The sequence below is a fragment of the Leptonotus elevatus genome, chromosome 9 (genome assembly GCF_054856555.1).
Source record: "Leptonotus elevatus isolate MCC_2025b chromosome 9, RoL_Lele_1.0, whole genome shotgun sequence".
Classification (NCBI taxonomy): domain Eukaryota; kingdom Metazoa; phylum Chordata; class Actinopteri; order Syngnathiformes; family Syngnathidae; genus Leptonotus; species Leptonotus elevatus.
The window spans coordinates 17,885,235-17,909,808 of record NC_141247.1 but is presented as its reverse complement, the minus strand read 5'-3'; the positions used below and the strand labels follow the sequence as shown (position 1 = coordinate 17,909,808).

The 24,574-nt window shown below is 38.1% G+C and overlaps 1 protein-coding gene across 4 annotated transcripts in view; it reads right to left on the bottom strand.

Annotated features, from left to right (window-relative positions):
• Positions 1–24,574, bottom strand: part of macrod1 (mono-ADP ribosylhydrolase 1) — a 148,496-nt gene that overhangs the window by 13,675 nt on the left and 110,247 nt on the right. For 3 of the 4 annotated variants that reach the window (XR_015095941.1, XR_015095940.1, XM_086084554.1), the window contains exon 5: positions 23,205–23,321. The exons of the other annotated variant lie outside the window; for it this stretch is intronic. Coding sequence is in view for 1 of the 3 variants with exons in the window: in XM_086084554.1 (XP_085940680.1) it covers positions 23,205–23,321 (117 nt within the window). In the remaining 2 variants the exon portion in view is untranslated. The remainder of the gene's footprint in view (positions 1–23,204; positions 23,322–24,574) is intronic. 4 annotated transcript variants of the gene reach the window in all.

Sequence of the window (24,574 nt, the reverse complement as noted above, 5' to 3'; positions counted from 1 at the left end):
TTACGGCTGCTGGGTCAAAAGTAACCCAAATTGGGTAACCCAGCGCCGGGTTTAAATATTTATTTATGCCCAGCACATTGGGTTGAGGATGTGACCGAGCACGTTGGGTCAAGATATTGACCCAACAAGGGGTACAAACTACCCATACTGAAGAGTTAAAGCTACTAAGAAATGGGTTACCAGGTTATCAATAATACAGCTGTGGTTCAAAATAATCATTTTACCATTAAAAATGATGATCAGTTTCAGCTCTTTATACCAAACTGCTGGCTAAAAATAATTAACCCAATCTAGGATAAAAGTAACCCCATCGGCTCATTACAGAGTGGGTTAGGAAAGTAAAACCACACTCGGCTAACGAGCAAAATGTATGCAGAACGAGCTAGCAAATATGGCTAAAATGAATCAAACACAAGGGGTTTTCAAAGATTTGGTGCTAAAGCGAGATAATTAATCTCCTCTGTTGCTGCGCTGCAGACAAAATGAAGAGCGAGCGATCCCCACTTCCTCGTGGGTCAGATTTATCTCTGCTTAATTAAGACGGACATTTACACAGCACACTGGCCCCCGCACACAAGCACACAGTAAATAAGCTGCGCACTCCGCTCCGCTGGCATTGTTTAATCCGACACCCCCGAAGACCACCGCGGCCGGCCAGAAAACACACTTAAGACACTTAACATGCTGATCTCATGATCTTGTCTTATCAGCAGACATTTGCGCAAAAAAACATGAACCTTGTATTCCCATGTAGCTGCTATTATCACGCACTCTGTTCCGAGACGTGCTTGTCAAGCGAAATAACCCAAAATGTATGGTGCTTTGATTGTAGTTTACATATTAAATACTACTGCAACACTTTTAGGCTCCACAGTTTTTTCCCCCCAAACAAAATAATCAAAGGAAGCGGATTCTAATAAAGCCGGAGAATTCTGATTGCGTTGCCAAATCAGATTTAAAAAATAATAATAATCATACAACAAATGTATTTATTTAGAATTAAGAGAGCAGGGACACAAGTTTACAACATACACAAACATAAATAAATAAATAAAAAATAAATAAGGGCGTAAAATGCAGGGTACTTGAGGTTCTTAGCTCCAAATAACGGGACAAGACATTAAACAGAATCTTATAATAGCTGAACGAAAAAGACATTTCAATTAGTTTTAACAACACTGTGGCCAAAAGCAAATTTTAATCAGAGATGGATTTAAGTGTACCTAAATGTATTTTTTACCCTGATAAAAAAAATATATAATAATAATATATATATATATATATATATTTTTTTAATAGCATATCAGGTTTTCTGAAATATTTAAATTTTGTCCAATAAAAGCTTGCCAAATACACATTTTACATTTTACCATGCTTTGTAAAGGTAATTGTAGCTATCACTAACCTCACCCTTGTCATACATTATTATTATTATTATTCTAAATCAGAATAACATCTAGAAAAGTCATTTAGTAAAAATGTTGACCAGTGTAATTGTATATCAACATATCGTTTGATGAATGATAATAATACTTGATAATAATAATAATTACATTTGTTTAAGGTAAGTTGTAAGCATTTTGTTTGTGGGAAATTCATTAAATTTTTAAACAAAGTGAACTCATGTTTAAGGAACATTTTATTTATTTCTTCAAAGAAATTTGTTTTAAGACCAAAATATTGAAAGATTACAAAAAAACAACAAAACAAATATTTATGCCCATAAACATGATTTGTGGTGATTTAAATTATTATTATTTTTAAACAATTACTGAAGAATTGAAACTGACTATTAGGGATGGGCGTGTACCAATACCAGGTATCAGATCGGGCCAATACTCGCAACGCCGGCGGACACCAGTAGCGACAGCCCTCTTATGGGCGTTTCACAATTAAGAACTAGAAATTTGAAAAATAGAAAACTGCCATTAATTTCATGTACTTTTAAGGGAAGATGCTATTTGTTAGTTTTCTAAATGTATGTATCAAAAGTACCAGTGGTCTCGGTAAGTTGAGTATTCATACTGGTATCAGTCTGAAAAAAGTGATATCAAACATCCCTACTGACTACGTGTACAGTGCATTGTAAATCTAAAACTGATTTTAAACAGCAAATGAGTCGCTAAAATGCTAAGGTCGAACTTACAGAAATGATTTTTACAAAATGATGTGCATGACTGAAAGTGACTGTCGAGGTGTTGTAATCTTTTCACATGGATTATTTGCCTTGTGGCTCAGTGATAGCAGCAGACTTCTCCACATGCTCCTGTGCAGCCTCCCCGCATGAAGGAGCCATCTCTTGTGTTCTCATGTTCAACGCCTCGCTGCCCCCACCAAGATGAGAAGCTCGTGCATGAAAGCGTGCGGCGGGAGCGCCGCGCTTACAGGAGAGCCGGCGGACTTGGAATGAAAGAAAAGTTACGACGGTCCTTCATCAAACCGCCGCGTGATGAAGAGCAGCGGTCCCCGAGAAATCACTTAGCGAGACTACAGGCGGACGCGTGCCGAGAAATGCAAGTTTTTCATTCAAAGGCATGAACGTGGATATTACGTGCTAATATTCCTAGAATGTGTCACTTGTCCAATTTTGACTGCCTTTGTGAGACACGTCATCCGCAGGAACATTTTTAGATGACTTGCTTGCTTTGACATGTAGCTGAAAGCTACGTGTTGGTGGGGGGGGGAAAAATCCTCTTTAATTATGCACCTCCTACTTTGTGATGCACAATAGGACAATTAATTAGTGATGAAGGCCTTCATTTGAAATAGGCCTCCACTCTGAGTACGGCAAACTTTTCAATTTAAAAAAAAAATCATTATTAAGACTTTATGTTCTCAGTGGAACAATGAGAACACTTTAATTCAGAATAACAATAATGATATGATATATGTGATGTTGATTAACGCATTCAAACCCAAAAATGTATAAATACATTTTTTAATACTTTGTCCTGCACTCTTAAAAACATATTTATACGTTTTTCATGTTTTTTTTTTAAATGCGAGAGCATACAGAAGGCTTTGATGCAGCCTCTGACATGAAGAGGTTGCTTAAAGCAATGGTAGTTATTACAAAAAACGTCCAGCAGGTGGCGAGTATAAGAGATCAGCCAGGGCCATGTTGCAAAAGTTCTTTTCCCCTGTGTTTTCAACAGATTTGTGAATAATGATGAAACTTAGCTATATTCTATTGCTAATTGCTGCAAAACGGAAACAGATATATATATATTTTTTTTACTGATGAAAGAAGAAACTCTAATCTTTCTTTTGGTAGGTTCCATGTTTTTATAGCCATATAACAGAGTATTCTGTGGACCTTGCAAAATCAGTCAAAATCAAGTAAAACAGCCCGGAGCGAAGGGGATTGCTTGGTGTACTTGTTTATAGTGACAGTACAACACTAAATCTAAAATTTTAGGTCAATCGGGGCAGGAGCTTGGGAGCAACAGCCCACCGCATTTTGGCAAAAAGGGGCGTGTCCACCTTCATTAAACCCTCTCTTCTCAGGAACTTCAGGGTCAATCGTCACAAAACAGGTATTGTTGGAAAGGGGATTCAACAAGGATTCCAAATCTGCAATCATTTAAAAGATTGATGCATATTTTAGTAACTTTTTAACCTTTTGTTTTAGTTGACCTTAAAATTGACCTTGTTGACTTCAACACATTTTTTCATGAAATGTAATCTGGCACATGTTCACTTAAACATATAAAAGGTTTTTCGCAGCAAAAAGGAGTCAACTTACCCAATATTCAATGAATAATCAACTTTCAATGGATATTTACTTATATATAATAAAAAAAATTAAAAATTAAAATAAATAAATACAAAAAATATATATATATATATATATATATATATTAATGTGTGAAATAGTGTGTAAAGTGTGAATGACAAATTTCCAGGGTGAGATGAAGACATTTATATCCTTCTTGATGATTCAAAACTAACAAGTGAATCATCAACACTCGTATAGAAATTCACAAAAGCCATTAATCAACATTTAATGCACAGCAGTTAGCTGTTATCAACCGACTGCTTTAACACTCGCGTCTTTGAGATGAAAAACGTCCCACTTGTCACACTCCACTTCTTCTCTACTTCTATCCTCCTGGGCTCACACTGGCTGCAGTGTTATAATAGCATCCGGCTCCTGCTGTTGTCAGTTACGCACATTCGTCACCGCGAAAAAAAGGTTGAAACCTTTTGTAGTTTGCACTCGCTTTTCTTCTTTCCTCCTCTCCACTGGGGTAGTAACTCAACTTCATACTCAAGCAACCGTGTCAACAAGTTACGAATGAAGACTATAAATGCAAAGTAAAGAAGATGGCGAAGACCATTGCGCGAAAGAGAGTCAAACTGACTATGTTAGATGAAGGATTGTATGTGTTTTCAAAGTGCATGAATTGATATTAAAACATGAATAATTGCCATTTGAGGTCCGAGGCAACTGTCTTTGTTTGTCTAATACATTTATCAATTTCACCAACTGCTCTCGTGACTATTTTCAAAACAATTGGTGTTTGGTCTTCATGACAACAATTTCTAAGTCGCATTCAAGTTGAGCTCAAATGTCCTTCTGTTCCATTGAAGTCATCTTTACAACAGCTGCAAAGAAGCATGTTCCTATTCACATCTTTCAACAGAAAGTATGAATTTAAGCTTGTTCGCGTTATCAAAGGTTAATGCTTTTCTCCGAAGAATGACTGTAATCATAAACTATTATGATGACTTATACAAACTCACTCATCTATGGAAATTCAAAGAGCCATAAATAGCAATTATACATCAACCATGATGTGTTTAACTTCAATTTAATTAGCGCTTAGCACCCCTGGTGCAAAATGAACCATATTAAATGTGCAATTTTATGAGCTGCGATGTGACGTTCACTGAAACAATTATTTGTTAATAAGAATGAGGGTGATGTAGAATTAAAAGTTATTGTAACATTTCACGGTTTGTTTGGTCGCACAATAGAGCATCAGCATTCAGTCTTAAATACTAAATTAGTCAGTTTATCTTCCTGGAAAATTAGGATGAGAAATTGACTGTCTAAAGGAAAGCAAATAGAAATACTCAAAGGATCAATCTTGTTAACTTTGGATGGTTGAATGGAAACCAGTTAAAATACATTTACAGTGTGTGAATATGAAATAATTGAATCCATGACATTAGCAGGCAATCATTGGCCAGGCTTTCATTGACATAAAAGAAGGCTTCTGACGCATTGGATTGCTCTCAAATAAATAAATAAATAAATAAATGGAGCGAGGGGTTCCACTCAGGTTACCCTAATGCAATGTGCTTGAATACATGTGGTGTGCCGCATGGGTCTATTTTGGGACCCAAGCTATTTACTTCATAAATTAATGATATATGAAAAGTGTCATTTTGACACAAATATTTTCTGAACAGGGGGACATTTTCAACAGTTATCATTGATAGTCAAACGTGAAGTACTAAAAGAAAAGCATTGGTTTAATGTAAATATATTAAAATAGCCTTAAAGGGATTTTTCAGCAGCAAAAAGTTAATATTTTGTCCGGCATGAATTTGATAACTTCATTATTTTTCATGTACAATTAATACCTTTAAAAATACAATTTTCCACTTGCTGTGGACTGAAGATGACATCACCTGTGCTAACCAAACCCAGAAAACAGGTGAGCCATGATTGGTCGTTACCTACTTCCTCAGCACAGGTGATGTCATCTTCAGTCGACAGCAAGTGGAAAAAAATTGTTTTTAAAGGTATTAATTGTACAAGAAAAATAATGAAGTTATCAAATTCATTCTGGACAAAATATTAACTTTTTACTGCTGAAAATGGCTCAATGAGTCAACTATCCTTTTTAAAACTAAGTACATGATATTTAGAAATAGTCCAATTAAACAATTGGTATGTTTGGAAATTAAATATTGATTTTTTTTATTGATGACAAGCTGTGTTCAGCTTGTTCAGCACACATTCATATCAAATAATTGTGTCCCGAAGAATCAAGAAATATTGGAACACTGCATAAAAACATTCATATTTTAGATCTGAACCCAACGAAAATGTTGTACTATGCACTTATCAACCCGTTAATGTCATCATGCTGGGTACTTTTCCCATACAAAATCTGTTATTTTTCAAATCAGGCCTTTTAAAATTCTGGGAGCGAGTTAAATTTGAAAGCAGTCGGTATATCGTGATTTTTTTTTTCTTCTTTCGTCTATTATGTTGTTTTTATTCTTGTATTGTTTTTTTTTAGACAAATAAAAACCTAATCAAATACAATTTTATTGGACAACAATATAAAAGTCATATGAAAACAATTCTGTCTTAAAACATGATCATTTTTAGTTTTGAAAGGTATTAAGAACAATAATAGTGTGGTAGATAACTTCAAATTGTAATTTTAAATAAACAGTAAATACATTTTAAATGAAAAATTATTTGCCTAACAATAGCATGAACTAGTATGAATCAAAGCAGACATTATTGGCATTGATTGGAGATCAGACCACAAAGTACAATGCTAGTTTTGTTATGTCTAAAAACACCAGTGTAAAAGTGCGAGCATCCCGACTGGATGAATCATTATTGTGATTCATTAGGCGCAGTTTATTTATAATTGAAATCTGGGATGACTTGTCAAGTAGCAGGCGTTAAACACAAACAAATGTGTCTGCTTAATCACAGCCATCGTGCAGGAAATAACAATAAAGGAAAATGGACTCCGTGAAGACGTAAGTGCTGCATACAGCTCTCAGGGTATTTATTGTATGCGTCGTAAATGTGAGTGTTTGCTTTCGCCGACTGCTGCGGTACAGTCGAGCGGCACGTTGTGAGCGTTGCGCTCAGTTTGGGGTCCGATCGTACACACCGACCTGCAATAGGAGAACATTTATGTTGCTGAGCGCTCAAATATGTGTTATGTGTTTTTACCAGATAACAAATGCAAGCATAAAATGCATAGGAAATATTCTACCTGTTGAGCATTTGTGTTTTTAGAGCCATGCCTTTAAGAGGCGGGGCCTAGTGAGATGTGATGTCGGCGAGTATGCGTGACTGTTTGGGTCTGAGCTGTGGCCGACAGCTTTATCCGGGTTTTGGTACCGGTACTGGTAAGATTTGATGTCTAGCATACCCTATGAGAGCTTTTAATAAACTCTTTTCCAAAGGTCTTGGAGCCATGAGTGATGCAATAAATTAAACTGCAAAAAAGTAGGAAATTAAGTTGTACACAACTTCGTCAACAAAAAAAGCTTGGTCATATATATATATATATATAAAAAAATAATAATAATCTTGACGTTCAATCTTAAGGCAACATAATGCCGCACAGCTCCTGCAGGGTGAGGGAAGAGGCTGAGTTTTAATACGTCAGACAGTTAAGCATTCAATAGAATTAGTAAATTCGTTATCAAGCTATTTCATATCCATTATAGTATCAGTTTGCGAAAAAAAATATGAAATTGACCATATTTGGTCATACAAGGTTTATGCCTGAAAACGACGATATAGTGCAAATGACAAGTTGATAAATAACTAGTTTTTATATCACTTAAGCGTAATAGTTTATATGTCAACAGTATTTAATGGGGAAGTCAACCCCCATTTTTTAATTTTTTTTTTTTTTTTTTTTTTTTATAAATAGTATTCTGGTTAGTGGAATATGAGTTAGGCAGCAAAATCCAGCTGTTTTTAACCATCTCAGGGGGCGGCCATATTGCCACTTGCTGTCTGTGTCAACAGCAAGTGGCAAAATGGCAACTCCTATTCCACAATTGGAATATTAATCAAAATGTCATGTTTAGACTAGTGAGGTCACATATAACATATTATTGTCAATATTTTTTTGGGGGGGTTGACTTCCCCTTTAAGGCAACATAATGCCACACAGCTCTCACAGTGTGAACTTAGAGGCGGAGTTTTAATACTTGTCAGATAGTTGAGCATTCAATAGTTGATAGATTCATTCTCAAGCTATTTAGTACCATTATAGTATCAATGTGTGAAAAAATATGAAATTGACCATATTTGGTCATACAAGGTTTATGCCCTAAAATGACAAAGTTGATGAATAACTAGTTTTGAAATCACTTAAGCAGAATAGTTTATATGTCAACGGTATTAAAAGACAATTGATTTGTTGAATTGGCCCCACAAAAAAATCACATCTGGCCCCAGCCTTGACTTTGACATGACACGGTGTTCCGTGTGCGCGCGTGTGTGTGCGTGTGTGAGCTTTTCAACAGCACGTCGCTCATCCTATCTTGTCATTCATCTGCTAAATGTCACTGCCACATTGTTTTAAACGGTCACACACAAGCACGAGCGGTGCGCGCGCTTAACATGAATCACATAATCTGTAATTGCCACGTAAACGTTTCCACGCTGTTAAACCAATCATCGCCATCTTTATTCCCTCCGCACTCGTCCTTCCGCCCGTCTTAACCCATCCGTCCATTCCTTCCACTTCTCTTCGTCTTTCGGTGTCACTCGCCGCGTCCTTTGTCATCCCGCCCCCCACTTGGCAGTTATCTCATCCCGTCGCTCCATCTCTCTTCTTGCCCCCATTACCCTCTTTTGCATTCTCTCTCCTTCGCTCTACCTTTCCTCATCCCTCCATTATCCCCCTCGCCCCGACATCACCCCCCCCCTCCGTCACCTGAGCTCGACACATCTGTCAGGAGTGGGCCTTATTTACCGCCTCTCTTTGCTCCTGTTTACATTATCGATCGGCAGGGTTGCTTTAGTTCTGCCATACATCAACACCCCCCCCCCCCCCCCCCCACACACACACTACTCCCCGCTGCCGTCATCCCCACCACCCTCGCCTTCTGGTAGATTTGGAGACAGGAAGGTGGAAAGCAAACGGAGCATATTTTGTATGTGTAAACGGGAGAGTGAGTGTCATGGAGAATGTGAGCAGCACTGTTGTGTGTGCTCGTTTATGTTTGCTCAGGATGAAGGGCATGCTGTTCACGCTGATCCGAACATAACGGCAGTCAACGTTTTATCCCTATCGGATCGCTCTGCTGTGACTCGCGGTTGTTGGCGCACACATGTCGTCGTCGCATGCTGCCCGACGAGCGGCGCGTTTACAGCCGTCTGCCGGCGACGTGGATCGATGCGCGACCTCGTTTAAGGACACGTTGAAGGGAATATCTGGAATGAAATGCAATCTGTTGTAGGAAGGTGGTTGAGTGGCCTTCAATTTGTTTGGATTTGGAGGCTAATTTTTTTTAGCATAGGTAATAATGGAAACGGAAATAATCTGCCCATGTGTTGCATCACACATTTCGTTTTCCAAGTTACGAGCAAAGTTTTATTTCATTTGGACTTTTCAAATGTAGCTAGTTTTATGATTACAATGTTCCCTCTCTTATTTCATGATTGCGACTTCACTCTATTGTGAGTTTTTGTTCGTGACCATGACTTCATGTACTGCAATTTGACCTCGCCATTTTGCGGTTTTCTCGCTATTTTTCTTCCTTGTAAATCGGACCACACAGGAAATTGTTCATTTAGAACAATTTTGGCGCACAAAAACAGAGACCATGAAAATTTGAGCTCTACGCTTCTTCCGTACTTACGGTGGGAAGTTTCTTCTTCTTCATCTGCTTTTGAAAAAGAAGAAGAGTAAGTAGATGAAGAAGAAAAGAATGGGAAGGAGAAGAAGTCATCACAATAATCCACCAGGATTTAAAAAAAAAATGTAGATTAAGAAGAAAAGCAGTAGAAGGAAGAGAAGAAGGAAGAAGAAAAAATGGGGAGAAATCTAAACCACGAGGATTTTTTTTAATGAAAAGGAAATAGATTAGGAATAAAAGAAGAACAGGAGGAGAAGAAGGAGCAGAAGGAAGAGAAGAAGAAGGAAGAAGGTGGAAGAAGAAAGAAGAAGGGTAAGTATAGAGAAAAGAATGGGGAGGAGGAGGAGAAGAAGTCATCAGAATAATCCGCCAGGATTTTAAAAAATGTAGATTAAGAAGAAAAGAAGTAGAAGGAGAAGAAGGAAAAGAAGATGGAAGAAGAATGAAGGAAGAGGGAAGAAGAAGAAAAAAATGGGAATGGAAGAATAAGGCACAAGGATTTTTTTTAATGAAAAGGAAATAGATTAAGAATAAAATAAGTAGGAGAAGGAGCAGAAGGAAGAGAAAAAGGAAGGAGGAGGAAGGAGAAAGAAGAAGAGTAAGTAAAAAGAAAAGAATGGAGGAGGAGAAGAAGTCATCACAATAATCCGCCAGGATTTTTTGTTTTTTTTAATGAAAAGGAAGTAGATTAAGAAGAAAAGAAGACGTAAGAGAAGGGGATGAATAAGGAGGAAGAGCAGGAGAGGAAGGAAGAAGAAAGGAGGAAGAAGAAGAAGTCAATAATCCATGGGATTGTTTATAACAAAAAATACATTTTCAATTTTAGTTTTTGTTATTTTGTTTGTTTTCATTAGCTACAGGACGAGATATACGTTTCCATACATAAGAAAAATAAACATTTTATGTTGGACAACTGTTTTTTTATTTATATCTGTTTTATGTTCAAATAATGTGCTCTATATGATTACAATGCTTGCAAAGGCGGTGCTGATATGTTCCTTCAGGTGATTTACGTTTTGTATCTTCACCTGATACAAGTCATATCAAAAAAAAAAAAAAAAAATTCATTATACATTTTGCTATGTATGGGAATTTATGGCCCGCTCTGTATAACAAGTTTGGTTATGAACCATTGTTTGTTTGATTTCTTGCTTTGTGTTGCGAATTAGATACTGATTCCTGATGCCACACCCCTTAAAGCCACATATCAACATAATGTCTGCATGACGTTTTGTACATCTTTTCTTTTCTTTTTTTTAACAGGTAACAAATAAATGTGATCTGTGTACGGATACACATAATACATATATTTCCTGCTAATGTCGGTCAAACCCGTAACTCTACGACCTCATTCGAGGGTGGGAGGAGTCAGTCAAAGTGATTTCTTCGTGTTTACAAAGGGAGACGGAGAGCTTCCGAGAAACACTTTGATTGTTGTCTAATTAAATGCAATGTTCCCGCCGACTACTTGATTCTTGCACTTTTCACCTTCCCCCGTCTTTGTTTGCTTACAGACTCCTGTGAGGTGAAAATTGTCTCCAGCTAATTAACAAAATGCACTGTCGCGCTGTTAGTCTATTTACAGTGCACTGATAAGTCAATGCGTTTGGTGTGTGCATTATCTGACATATTTAATTTGTGACACCAGCTGCTCTTTTTTTTTTTTCTTGTTTCATGTTTGGATAGAAAAACAATCGTGCCAAAAAAGGAATTCCAGCATATTTCTTGCACTGTTATCATGAGCCAAGCGTGCAACGAGCTTTATGTTACACTGACAATCACGCAAAGAGGAAAATACAAACTCACGGCAAAATAAACGAACAAAGGAGCTGTGGGCAAATTAGATTAGAGCGTGATTATGACGAGCAAGGTGCCGTTTTTTTGATTTGTTTTTATAAAGCCGAGTTTCTCGGTACGGCGTCACAACAACTGTTAATTATCATGACTGAGAGACATTTACTTCTACCGAGCGTGTCCTACGAGCGACAAAATGAAACACGACATTAAATAATGATCTGTAACGTGTATTATTTTATTCAATCAGATTTATTCATTTACTTGTCTATACTAAATCCCGGGTCTGGAATATTCGTAGAATATTTACAATTATTAATATTGCAACTGGATATATATGCATATGTTATTGTCAGGCATTCCACAGAATACTTTCCGGGTGATTTAGGCCCAAAAATATTTTGCCAGCTGATCACTAGGCACGGGAGACACAAATATCAGGAACATTTCAGATATGAATGCACTGTGGTTTTCTTGTGAGAACAGACATTTTTACAGCATCCCAAAACTATTTATTATTAATTAAATCCTTATTAGAGCTGGCTTTGGGTGAGAGGCAGGGTACATGCCTTTGACTATTTTTTGTCTGTCCAATTAATAATGTTTTGGATTATGAACCTCAGAATTGTCATACCAATTAGTGAATCTTACCGTCTCATGACCATTGTTGGCCAAATTACATGAACAAAGTAATTAGTTATAGTTACTAATTACCACCCCACACACACACACACACACAAAAATAACTGAATTAATAACTCAATTACTCCTTCACAAATGTAATTAGTTACCAGAAAGTAAAATCCCCAAAACAATTATTGTGATACTTTTTTTTTTTTTTTTTTTTTTACTTTCTTTCCCTCTAACATCTCTTGCTGAAACAAATTGACACCTAAAGTGGAAACATGTCTTGACAATAATGTTATATGTGACTCCACTAGTCTAACATGACATTCTGATAAATATTACATTTTTGGAATATGAAATATGCAGTAAAATCCAGTGGCGGCCATTTTGCCACTTGCTGTCGACTGAAGATGACATCCCATATTGCTCAGGGCTCAGGCAACGACCAATCAGAGCCCACCTGTTTTCTGAAGCTGCGCTGTGATTGGTTGTTACGTAAACCCGGGCAACATTGATGTCATCTTCAGTCGACAGCAAGTGGCAAAATGGCCGCCCCCCTGAGATAGATAAAAACGGCTGGAATTTGCTTCATAACTCGTATTCCACAAATGTAATATTAACCAGAATGTCATGTTTAGACTAGTGAGGTCACATATAACATATTATTGTCAACTAATGTTTAACGTTAACTTCAATATATTACTGAGAGAAAGCAAACTATTTAAATGTTGCTGTAGGACAAAATGTGTCGAGCCACCAATCAAATGTCACGTACTGTTATAGAAATATTTACTGTTTACAAAGTGGATCAATAAAAATGACAATAGATGTTCTAGAACTTTTGATATTCATTGCAGCTTTTTGAGCGTCAATATATTTCAATACTGTTTTGTTTACATGGCAACGATCATATTCTCCGCAGAATACTGTACGTGGCTGCCCGTTTGCCAAACTCAATCCGGGACAACATGCTAGACCGGAAAAAAACACACTTCTTCATTCGTTTTGCTGACTTGGCGCTGGTTTCGTCTCCTTCGGCTTTAACAGCCACTGATTTTGAGAACGTGATTTTCTTATTCACAGTACGTACTGTTTATCACTTTTTTCAAGCTCCCGGCAACAAATCATGTTTAACATACTTAGGGAAAGTTCTGATTCTCATGGGGTGACCGCCATTTGTGTGTGTGTGTGTGTGTGTGTGTGTCTCGTCTCTCCCAGGTGGGCGTCACAGGCATGAGATTTAAGAGAGCTTGACTAGGTGCCATCCGGTGACACCCATCCTTTGTCTGCCATTGAGGCTGAGTTTTTGTCCGCCTCTTTCTGGCCGTGTCCACCCTCCACACCTCCTCCCCATCTCCTCCCCTGTGGCCTCCACGCATTCTCACCTGGGAGGCCACGCGTAGCCGCTCCTGCTTTTCACACTCAACGGCCGTCAATCCAACCCCCCCCCCCCCCTTTCAATCTCTCTCCGTCGCTGCCTGCTCTCATCACATAGCTCCATCTGGCCGTCGCCTTTCTTCATCTGCCTTTAAATCAGGAGGCAGGAAAAAGGCGAGCTGGCCTTTTGTGCGCACCGCCTCAGTTTGTGCTCAGCGGAGCGTAGACAGCTCTTAAATTCAGAAAAAAAGACGAAGTCTTGTTTGGGCCCTTCAGCTTCATCTATCTCTTTTTACCTTTGTCAGAGAATGAGAAGGAGGAAGGGGAACAGATGGAGAGGACACAAATAGAAACGTGCACAATATTCTTTAGCCTCCCTCAAACATGCTTTCCGGTTTTATTTCATGAGCCAAGCAACAGTAACGGAATACGTATGTTAATTTACATTACAACACCCACCGCACCCTTTCCTCTCCATTTATGGGGAGAGATTTGTCTCAAACTCATTCACACAAATAAAAGCCGGAATTTTCACGTGTTTTTCAGTCACAAATATATCTGTGATTTTCATGTGTTTTTAAGATCTGAAAATATATCCATAGTTTTAAAAAATAAAAATAAATCCACAATTTCAGTACGTCTGTGATTTTCACATTTTTCAGATCCACAAATATATCTGTGATTTTCATGTTTTAAAGATCTGCAAATATATCCGCATAGTTCAATGTTTTTTTGATCAACAATTTCAGTACATCCGCAATTTTCAAAATTTTTTAGATCTACAAATACAACCGCAAATTTAAGTTTTTTTCAGAATCACAAATATAACTGTGATTTTCGCATTCTTTAATTCCGCAAATATATCTGTAATTGTCATGTTTTTAAGATCCGCAAATATATCTGTGATTTTCACGTGTTTTTAAGGTCTGCAAATACATTTGCGATTTTCATGTTTTTTAGATCTACATTTACAGTACATCCGCAATTTAAAAAAATTTCAGATCCACAAATGTATCCGTAACTTTTGCTTTTTTCAGATCCACAAATAGGCCTATATCTGTCATTTTCACATGTTTTTAAGATCTGCAAATATATCCGCGATTTTCATGTTAAAAAAAAACAAAAAAAAACGGAATTACAGTTTATCCGGGCTTTTCACATTTTTCCAGATCCAAAAATATATCCACGACGAATTTGCATTTTTGGATCTTTTTTTGTTATTTTTTTACACAAACATTAACACAGTTTCAACATATTTATACACACACAGATTCCAAACATTCACTTTAAAGTCAGAATTCTGAGATTAAAGTCAGAAGTCAGACTTCTGAGATTTAAGTCATTATTCTCACTTTAAAGTCAAAATTCTGAGATTAAAGTCACAATCCTCACTTTAAAGTCAAAATTCTGAGATTAAAGTCACAATCCTGCCAACCTTTGTTTCCCTCTTCACTGGCCCTAATCCTCTTCTGTTTTCATTTAATGCAAGTCTGCAATCAAAATGCGATCGCAGCCAAAGAGGTAGCTGCAGAAGAAGAACATTTTCCGACTTTCCGAAGGCAAGGCAACCTTGAGGGAAAATTGAATCCTATCCACCCCCATGTATCGACATTCGTACCGAATCGTCTTTTTATTAAAGAGGTGCTCACCCCATATAGAAAAAAAAAACAAAAGTAAAGTTTATGTCAATTAAATATGATTTTAATCAATATTATTTATAGAATGACTTACACGTCTAAGTGTGTACATGGCGGTAAACGTGCGACATCCTAAAGCCTTTCTTCCCGCTGCAGGTGAATTAAAGAACGAATTAACACCCGGCCTGCCGCTGTGATCATCATCACCGTCCTCCTCCTCATCACCACCACCAGGATCAGCACAAGCTTTGCTGAAGGATTTTAACACCTCCACGTGTGTCGCACCGCTGACACCGTGGCAGGAAGAAGCTAAGGAAAGTTGTCAGCGGTGTCAAAATCAGAGAAAAGAAAGAAAGAAAGTAACAAAGGTACAGCACAACAGTATTTAGCCCAGAGCACTGCCAAGGCTCGTGTTATCCACTAAAGCAACACGGCTGTCGAAGACGACGGTGACGATGGGAGCACGGGGGCGGGGACAAGGTGAGGGGTGGAATGCGAGAAAAATGGAGGGAAGAGGAAACGAGAGGAGGAGTGCGAAGAGTTGAGGGAGGGAAAGGTAGAAAAGTGAGAACGGGGTGTTTGGCTTGTTGGTGTCACGAGGCAGGAACGGATTTGTCAGAGGAGAAAGAAAAGAGATAGCTTGTCAGGGTGACAGTCGAGGCGGTGAGATGGGGGTCTTGGAGAAAGAGAAAAAGGAAGAGGGGGGAGAGAGCTTATTAATTAGCGGTAATTGGCCACTGAGGGAGCAGAACGCAAGAGTCGGGGGGTTGGGGGAAGAAACGACAACAAGGAAGTTTTTGACAGACTGATATCTTTCTCTCTTTGTAGCTCTCCGTTTCCACCACTTCTCCACCTCCAACTGTGTTCTTACCCACATGGAATATGTCACTCACGAATATAAAACATTTATACTATGTGCTGTATTTGTCGAGGAAGACAGGTGCAACCCCAATGAAATATACGACGACTGTATATTTGATCATAAAGCAACTTCATGTGAAAACTCGGGAACAAAAAGCAGGCCTCGGCATCGGGCCAAAACTTCTGATGTCACAAATTGCGTACATTTCGCAAACCACATCCACACGCGCGGGTGTTTCGGTGTTGAAAGTGGCTTGTACTCGTTGACCATTAAATGTTAATGGATGAACAAACATGCCGTTTTGAGGGTCTCCTGAAAAGTGATGATTTTGTAGGTACAAGGATTCCACCCAACGCCAGCAATACACTGTACAAACTCATATTAATACAAGGGCTACTTAAACGCTAATTTGATGTTAAGTGGGCCTAATAAGCTAAAAATAACGACAGGTCAAAATATTACCAGTTTTTTTTGGGGGTGCGAAAGTTTTCATGTTTTTGCGGAGTAATCTGAAATTCCTTAACAAAAATGTCCTCAGTAACAAATTTCCGGATGTCAGTTAATTTGTCGTCAAAATTAGCAACTCGTGCTGTCACTATGGAATCATTTTAGAATCAATTAATTTATCGATTATTCAATCAATTCATCGACTAATTTAATTTATTTTAATTTTGCATTAAAGTGTATTACAAAAGCCTTTTTTTTACCTGATTAATGTTAACCAGTGATTGGTCGTTATTTCGTACTTCATATTTGTATAGTGATTAAAATAGAAGGGATTGATGTTCAACTATGTTACCGGTTCGGTCATTGTTTTCCAAAGTAAAAACACATGTATGAAAATGTCTTCTTTTGATTAAACACAGAAAATAATCGGTCTTCTTTCATGAAGGACCACAGAAAGTACTGATGATATGCTTAAATCAGAGGATTTGTACAATTTTAAATAAAAAAAATGGCTCCAAACAATTATTTGATTATTACCTCATTTGTTCCCCCCAAAAACATTTTAAGCGTCCCAAAGACGTATTTATACGTTTTAATGTTTTATTTAATTAAATTTTTATATTTTTTTATGCTGGAGCATTGATGCAGACTCTCAACTGCAGAGAACGGTTGAAGAAACGGTAGTTATTACAAAAACGGCCAGCAAGTGGAAGCAGAGCAAAATAGATCAACCAGGGTCATGTTGGAAAAAAAAAAGCAAATTTGCCCACAGTTCTAAACAGATTTGTGAATAATGATGAAACTTAGCTATATTCTAATGCTCATTGCTGCAAAACGGAAACAAATTGAAATATACTTTTTTTTCCTGATGAAAGAAGAGACTCTTTCTTATCTTTCTTTTGGTAGGTTCTATGTTTTTATAGCAATAGAACACAATATTTTGTAGGCCTTGCAAAATCAGTCAAAATCCAGTAAAACAGCCGGGAGCGAAGAGGATTGCTTCAGTGAAAATGGCTCGGTGTGAATGAGTTAAAATAGTTGTCGATTCATTTTATAACCAATAACTTGTTGATTAATCGATTCATTTTGACAGCTCTACTAGCAACAACAGTTAATTTCAGTGAAAAACTGCAGTTTTTTGGTCAGTCCTCATGGCCCAGATCAGACCCCACTGGCCACATTTCCGGAGGGGGGGGGGGGGGTGTTAAAATGTCTGTAAAATGCGAAGAAGAACATTAATTATGGTACAGATTTTCTGCCAAACTGGAGAAAAAAAGCATTCATTTTAAACAGATTAAACAGACAAACTTTATTTTACATTAATGGACCACAGAAAATAATGTGGCAGTGTGGATCGGACTCATGTGCAATACATTATGTAATTTATAATCACGCAAGCATGAGAGGAACACACAAACGCTTCACAGGAAGGCCAAAACTGATATTCAAGCCCAAAGCGCACAACTGTGAAGCAGACGTGCTAACCACAAAACCACCGCGCTGCCCCTGATTCAAGTTGTAATCAGCTCATTATCTGGCTTTTGTAGTCAGTTGGTGCCTTAGTTTTACATTCAAACAGCCTAGTGGGCGTATGGGGCATATGCAAATTTTTTATTAGCCTACGGGACTGTTATGATTGATTATAATTGCCGTATGAATTCTGCCTAGCAACGGACGCCCTCACAGGCCAGGAAAAAAAGAATCCGAGACGTTCTTTTGATCTACGTTGAAGATAGTTTTAGAATGAAACCCAAACATTTATTATTGCCAGTGCCATTTGTAACATTCCCATTGGAAGAGAAATTTAACCACAAAAAAAAATACATTAATAAAATAAATAATACAAATAAATAAAATAAATAATAATAAATCAAATGTATTTATTTATTTCATTAAAAAGGCCAATACAATTCAGATTTAACAACAAAACGGTCAACGATGGCAGAGCAGAACAGAGGAATAAATAAACCCTGAAGGACGCTCAAGCAAAATGTACCCCCCCCCCCCAAAAAAACCAACTAAACTGTAAATGTGTGAAATATCTCTGAAAAGAGTCCAGTGCAAGGACTGCATATAAAAACTAACAGACTGTGACCTGAGACTAAATAAAATGGGATTGCAGTTTTGTGTGACTATTTGTTATTTGTTGCTAGAATCTAAGTTATAATGATGTAACATATATAATTCATAAGTAACACACGAACATAATTCAATAGGTCTGCATCTATTTTTCTGGGATATTTTGTATGTATGTAAACCAGAAAGTGTCATTAAAAAATCCATAGGGTCCATCCATCTGTTGTTGTATACATTATTTATACACTGTTTAAATGTATGCATGCTTGTACATATATTTAGCATTTTTTTAGCTTCGTTTTGGAAGCAAATGCTAATGGTTTCGCAACGGGCGCCGATTGTGTCCCGCACAAAATGATTTACACTGACCACTGATACTGATACTTTTAATCTGCATTATGATCTGAATGTTGTAAATTAGGTTTGATTTTTGTGTACACAATATTTCAGCTACAAATATTGTTGCTTTTTAGGAACGTGGGAGAAAGTCGGAGTACCTGGAGAAAAGCGACGTTGGCACGGGATAAACTGTAAATGCAACTTCCTTTTTTGATTATTCCATTCAAATGCCAGCCTGACCAGCATTTTCATTTGATCAGAGCATGGAAGTGTTACCGGGTGGTCTACAAGGAATCTATGGAAACATTGTGAATAACTGTTTTCTATTCAGTTATTCATAACTTCATAGCAGGCTCAAATGTCAGGAATATATAAAAAAATATAAATGTCCAAGTCTGGGTGATTTGATTATGATCTGACCTCACGCTAACAAGCCTCCCCCCCACTTTGTTGCTTCCACTGCCTCCCCCTGTGTGTGCTGATGTTCCGCGTGGGTAAGTAGCAGGGGAGCGAGGACCGGCTGGGGAACAGGTTTGCAGTATCGGTACACAAGTGAGCTCTGGGACGTCGGGATCGTCCGGACAACACTTTGGGCCCTCGCTCCCTTGTCAAGCAACAAGAAACACACGCAAACACACACCGTCAATCTGCTCCAAAGCTAAACGAACCCTCATGTGCGGCAAGCTCGCATGCCCCAAAGCTGACAGGTTGTTGATTTATTGCCGCTAAGTTTCTCTTAAATGTTAATGAACTTTAGCAAAAAGCGGCTCGCTGTTTTCCAGATGTCATTTGTCAACATGTCTAAATTGCATGTGACTCTTGCTAAACAGCAGCGGCGGCGGGCCGCGCACTCTGCGCGCTGTTGCTAGGTTACGGTGTGGAGATGCTGCCGATTTAAGTGGCAGCAGGCTCGTCTGGGGGCTCTCCGCGGGGACGGCTGACATCAGGTCCGCGTGACCATTCGGCAAATTCTCCGCTACGGAGCGTTTGAAAGCACATCTGGTGGCGAGCCTGGCACAATCCAGATCAAAGCGTGTCTGATTTTAAAGCGCGGCGGCTTCTCCCCTGTTGGGCTGCATTTGAATTTTAGGCTACTAGGAAAGCTTCGTTTGTCCTGGCGTCCACTCCAAGACACTTCTAATGATTGAGACGGTGTTGAGTCACACGAGCATGTCTTCGTAAAACACACGTTCATGGGATTGAGTTCCTTGGTGCGGGGTCACTCCCTGATCGCTATACACAACCTGCGAATATCTTCAAATGTCCATCATGTTAATGTTACTTGACACATTCAGTGCCATCGACGACTATAGACGTCAAAGATCCGTTTTTACTGGGCTGACATCCCTTATTTACAGAGTGCAGTAATACTTCCCCCCAGTCCTCTAAATACATAAGGAACCCAATTTCCATATATTGTTTTTGAAGACAGTTATGTACTGCAATTGTTCTTGCTTTACATTCTGTCCAACCTCCATTAGAGCAGGGGCGGCCAATTAATTTTGCAAAGGGGCCACACGAGAAACTGGAATGTTTGTCGAGGGCCAAGCCAACATGCTAACTTGAATTTGCCTATATTACTTTGAATGTGTTTATAAAAAAGTGTATTGTCTCGTTTCAATAAATTGCTACGTGTCTAGACATGGTATGTATTTTTATGATTAGGAAAAACTAATTTTAAACAAAATTCTAGCGGTCATTATAGTTTTGGAGTTACATTCAGTGTTACTGTAATTTGCATTTTGAGTGGGTTTATTACTTTTCATTTTTTTCTTAAAGTTTAATAGTTTTAGTCTGTTCGACTATATGGTACCGCTCCGTTCCAGAGGGTATGACGCAATGACTTTTTGAATATTTTACATTTATTTGACTGAACTTGGCAGTACTGTAAATGTGCCATTTTCTTCTAAAGCCTGGTTCACACGGCAGGAGAATTAGTTTGTTTGTTGATTGTGCTGCGTGGCTACACATCCCACACGGTACGTTCAAAACTGACACTCCCGTGATTTTTTTTCTCGTCACGTGTGGTGTCTTTCCCCGTTTGGAAGTCGGCCGGCGATGATCAATAATATGTTTATCCAATAATAGACTATTCGTTACGAATCTCGATATATTTCAGAGTGAAATCGATTTGATGCGATCATATTTTATTAATTTTTTTAAACCAAAAATTATTTTCCATTTTCAACCAGTTTTTGTTACACCCCTATTCATTTCGTCATTTGTTTTCAATAGCAACAAATGACCGTTTTTTATGTCAACTTTGACACAGTTTACATTTTTACCCTCCAAAACAATTTCCACGCAAACAAAAAATTATTCATTTAATACATTTTCAGTTATAAACAGCGTCGTGTAAAAGTTATTTTTACGCGCCGTGTTCTCCTCACTGCCTATTTTGTAAGCCCTACTTTGCTTTACCTCCATTGTTGCCGTCGACTTCCTCTTTTCCTCCTGCTGAGAGGTAATCAGAACCCGTTGTGAGTATTTAAGCGCTGATGCAGACGCTTGATTATTCTTGGGGCTCTATATTTTGTCGGTGTGGATGGGGGGGGGGGGGGGCTTTAGGGCCCCATGCTGGGTAGAAACTACACACACACAAACATGCACGTCACAGCACATGTCGTCATAAAGCTTGTCCGTCAATTGGCTGTCAGCGGGTGAGACGGTGAGGAGGCTTGACATGCACCTGAACTACACAGAGACAAGGTTGCGACAAGCAGTGCAGCATCCCATCAGCCACGCACACACATTATGCAAATAGACATGCACAAACGCGCAGCCAAAAAAGCCAACAACCATCAAAGAAGAACAGACAATGCAAGAGCCCATCTCCTCCCCAGTTCTTCAAAGCGTCCTCTCATCCATTCTCCTCAACGTACTGTATTTACCCATGCATGCATAAACACACAGGCGAGACAAGTCCAACAAGAATTAAGTAGGATTTCAAACAAAAGCGACATACATATTTTTCTAATAAGACCATTGTAAAGCCCCTGAAAATTGAAGCACGTTCGGACTAGTATTAGAGATTAGTTTCTAAATACATTATACATGTTTGAAGTTAATTGCCGTAAACCTGAAACGACTGTTCAAATGGTTTTCATAATACAACATTTTAGCTTTAGAGCGCCTCGTTGTCAGCCGTGAGTGCACGTGCAACACATCACACATCAAAAGATAAAATTGTGAGGTGGGACGAGGTGGAATAAAAAAAAAAAAGAAGTGATTTTACAGTGTGAGGGCCAGGGCTATGGGCTGGCATGGCCATTTTAGAGCGCCTCGTTGTTTCCCTGCAACGACCTCGTAGGATATATCCCAGCAATCAGAGGCTTTAAGCAGACATATTTTCACGACTCAAACCTGTAGTTATGTGTCGGCATAAGAAAGACAGAGTCACATCCATTTTTGTTGATGCTGGTACTTGACAAATTGACAAATGACAGTTAAGCGGGGTCAGAATTCAGTGCATTAATTTTTTGAAGCCTGATTCTAGATAATTGGCAGTTTCTTCAAAAGTGTCATCTGATGCTAACATGCATTTAATCATTTGAGTGACATTATAATCCATTTCCTGATATGATAGTCAGTTGGTATACATGTATATCACTTCGCATAATGGCCATGGATATATTTGCAATGTACAGCGGTAGGTGGGATTCGAACCTGCGACCTTTACCAACTGTGCCACTGAGCCGTATCAGACAGACGGTAATGATGATCAGATGTATGTATGGAAGTGGGCGTGGAAAGTGTAAGAAAAAGTTCAATGTCAGTGCCATTGAAAATTAATGGGGAAAATTTGATATTTAGTGTTCAATTTTGCAAAAATTGTAAGTAATGTGGAATCAGACGATATATTCATAAGAAGGCGTGAATTTTTGAACTGTGTAAACGTGAAGTATTACCTGGGAGTTATTGCATGGCAAAAAAGTGAGAGGAATAGTGATTAAAATAATAAAGGTTAGAAACGACATATGTGGGAATGCTAAATTACTAACAAAGCTCTTCCCTGAGAATTTGTATTTTGACGAAAATAGCTGCCGCCGAGGAGGACTTAATCATTCAACCATTCCGAGAGTTCTCCACAAATTGGAAGGCAAACATGTTTCAACCTGAAACTATGACGAAAGGTTTCCCTGTCACTCTGCATGTTAATATTAAAGTGTCACTTAATAATTGAGAGCACTTTGCTGCTATAAATGAAAAACTGCAGGTGACACCATTGGAGATTGTGGATGCTGATGTTGAGATTTCACCGTCTGCATGATTTATGTGACAAGGAAACCGCTCCGCTTCTATATATCTATTTTATTCATAAACCTGCGTGACCTTTACTTATCTGTGGAATTTCCAGCCCATGAAAAACATCCCAGCATGCCTATCGCGCTTGGCGTCATATTCCCATCAGGACGAGCACGCTTAGGCGCTTCCACTGAACACAAACATTTTGTACTCACACTTGGCGGGAAGGCCGTAGCCGCAGGTGACCTTTGCTTGTCCGGTCTGGCAGCCGTTGAGGGAGGCGCACTCTTTCTTTAAGAGGGGCCCCGCAGCACGGTGGATGGCTCCGTCCACTGGGGGGGGGGAAGAGACGAGGGGATTTCAGAGAGTTGGCCTACTTGCGGGAATCACCCGCAGCCAGTCATGTGTTTGAAGTCCAGCTGAGATTTTTACTCGACTGAAGCAGGTGTCAGCAGGTTTAGCGCTGCAAGGCTCGCGATCATGTCAAATTTACCGCCTTTTGCAGGTGTTAACCTTCGCCCGTAATCCCCCTCTTTGCTCTTAAAGAGCAGAAGCATCTGGATCACTTGATGTCAGTCTGCTTAATGGATTTGGGGGCTACTGCCTTGGTTAATTGCTCAATTTAATGTGTTATTAAGGACTCGGCCGACTTTGACTTTTTGCTCAATTAGTCTCTGGTAATGGCATTTTCATAAATCTACATAATATTCAGGTGTCTATCTTTTAAGCGCGCCAAGCCTTATGACCATGAATGTGTTAAAACAATGTATATCTGTACCTATCCCAGTTTCACACACAATATTTTGCTGTTCTTAAAATTAGATGACTTTTCTTGCATAATTTCTTCTTTTTTTTTTTTAAATACTTACGTCATAACATTTAATTGATATCATTTTGATCAATGGGAATTCTTCATTCAGTCCCTTGTCTCGAATCAGTAAGTAAATAGATAACTAGTTCATGAGTTGAGTTTATAACTCTGCATCAACATTTAAAAAAATTAAATATTTATTTATATATATATATATATATATATATATATATATATATATATATATATATATATATATATATATATATATACACACACACACACACACAGAGTATTGTGTAATAAAGTAAACTATAATTTTTCGAAGTTACATAGGTATGGCCAAACCGGAAAAAACAACAACTTGAAAGTTCATTTATGATATTAATTAATTAACCGCAAAAACAAAGGATATTCTGGCTATAAAGTATTAGTTAGTTTTATAAACCTAAGTAGTTTCATTTTCTTTATTTTAAAGCATTTTCACTTTTATTTTATTGTTTATTTGTTTTTATTTTGCTAGTTTCTGTCAACTATCAGTTTTAGTTTCTTATTTATATCATTTATTTGTAATTAACTTGTCAGTTTTATTTATTTTGTTAGTTATCTTTTTTTTTGTTTTTGTTTATATTTTTGAAGTTTTAGTTATTTTGTTAGAAAAAAAAAATCTTGGTTGAAATAGCCAATCTCTGACCAACAAGACAATACTGTCATACATATGTGTGGGCTTAAGAGTATGAAAATCCTTTAGGGAAAAAAAAGAAGGGAAAAAAG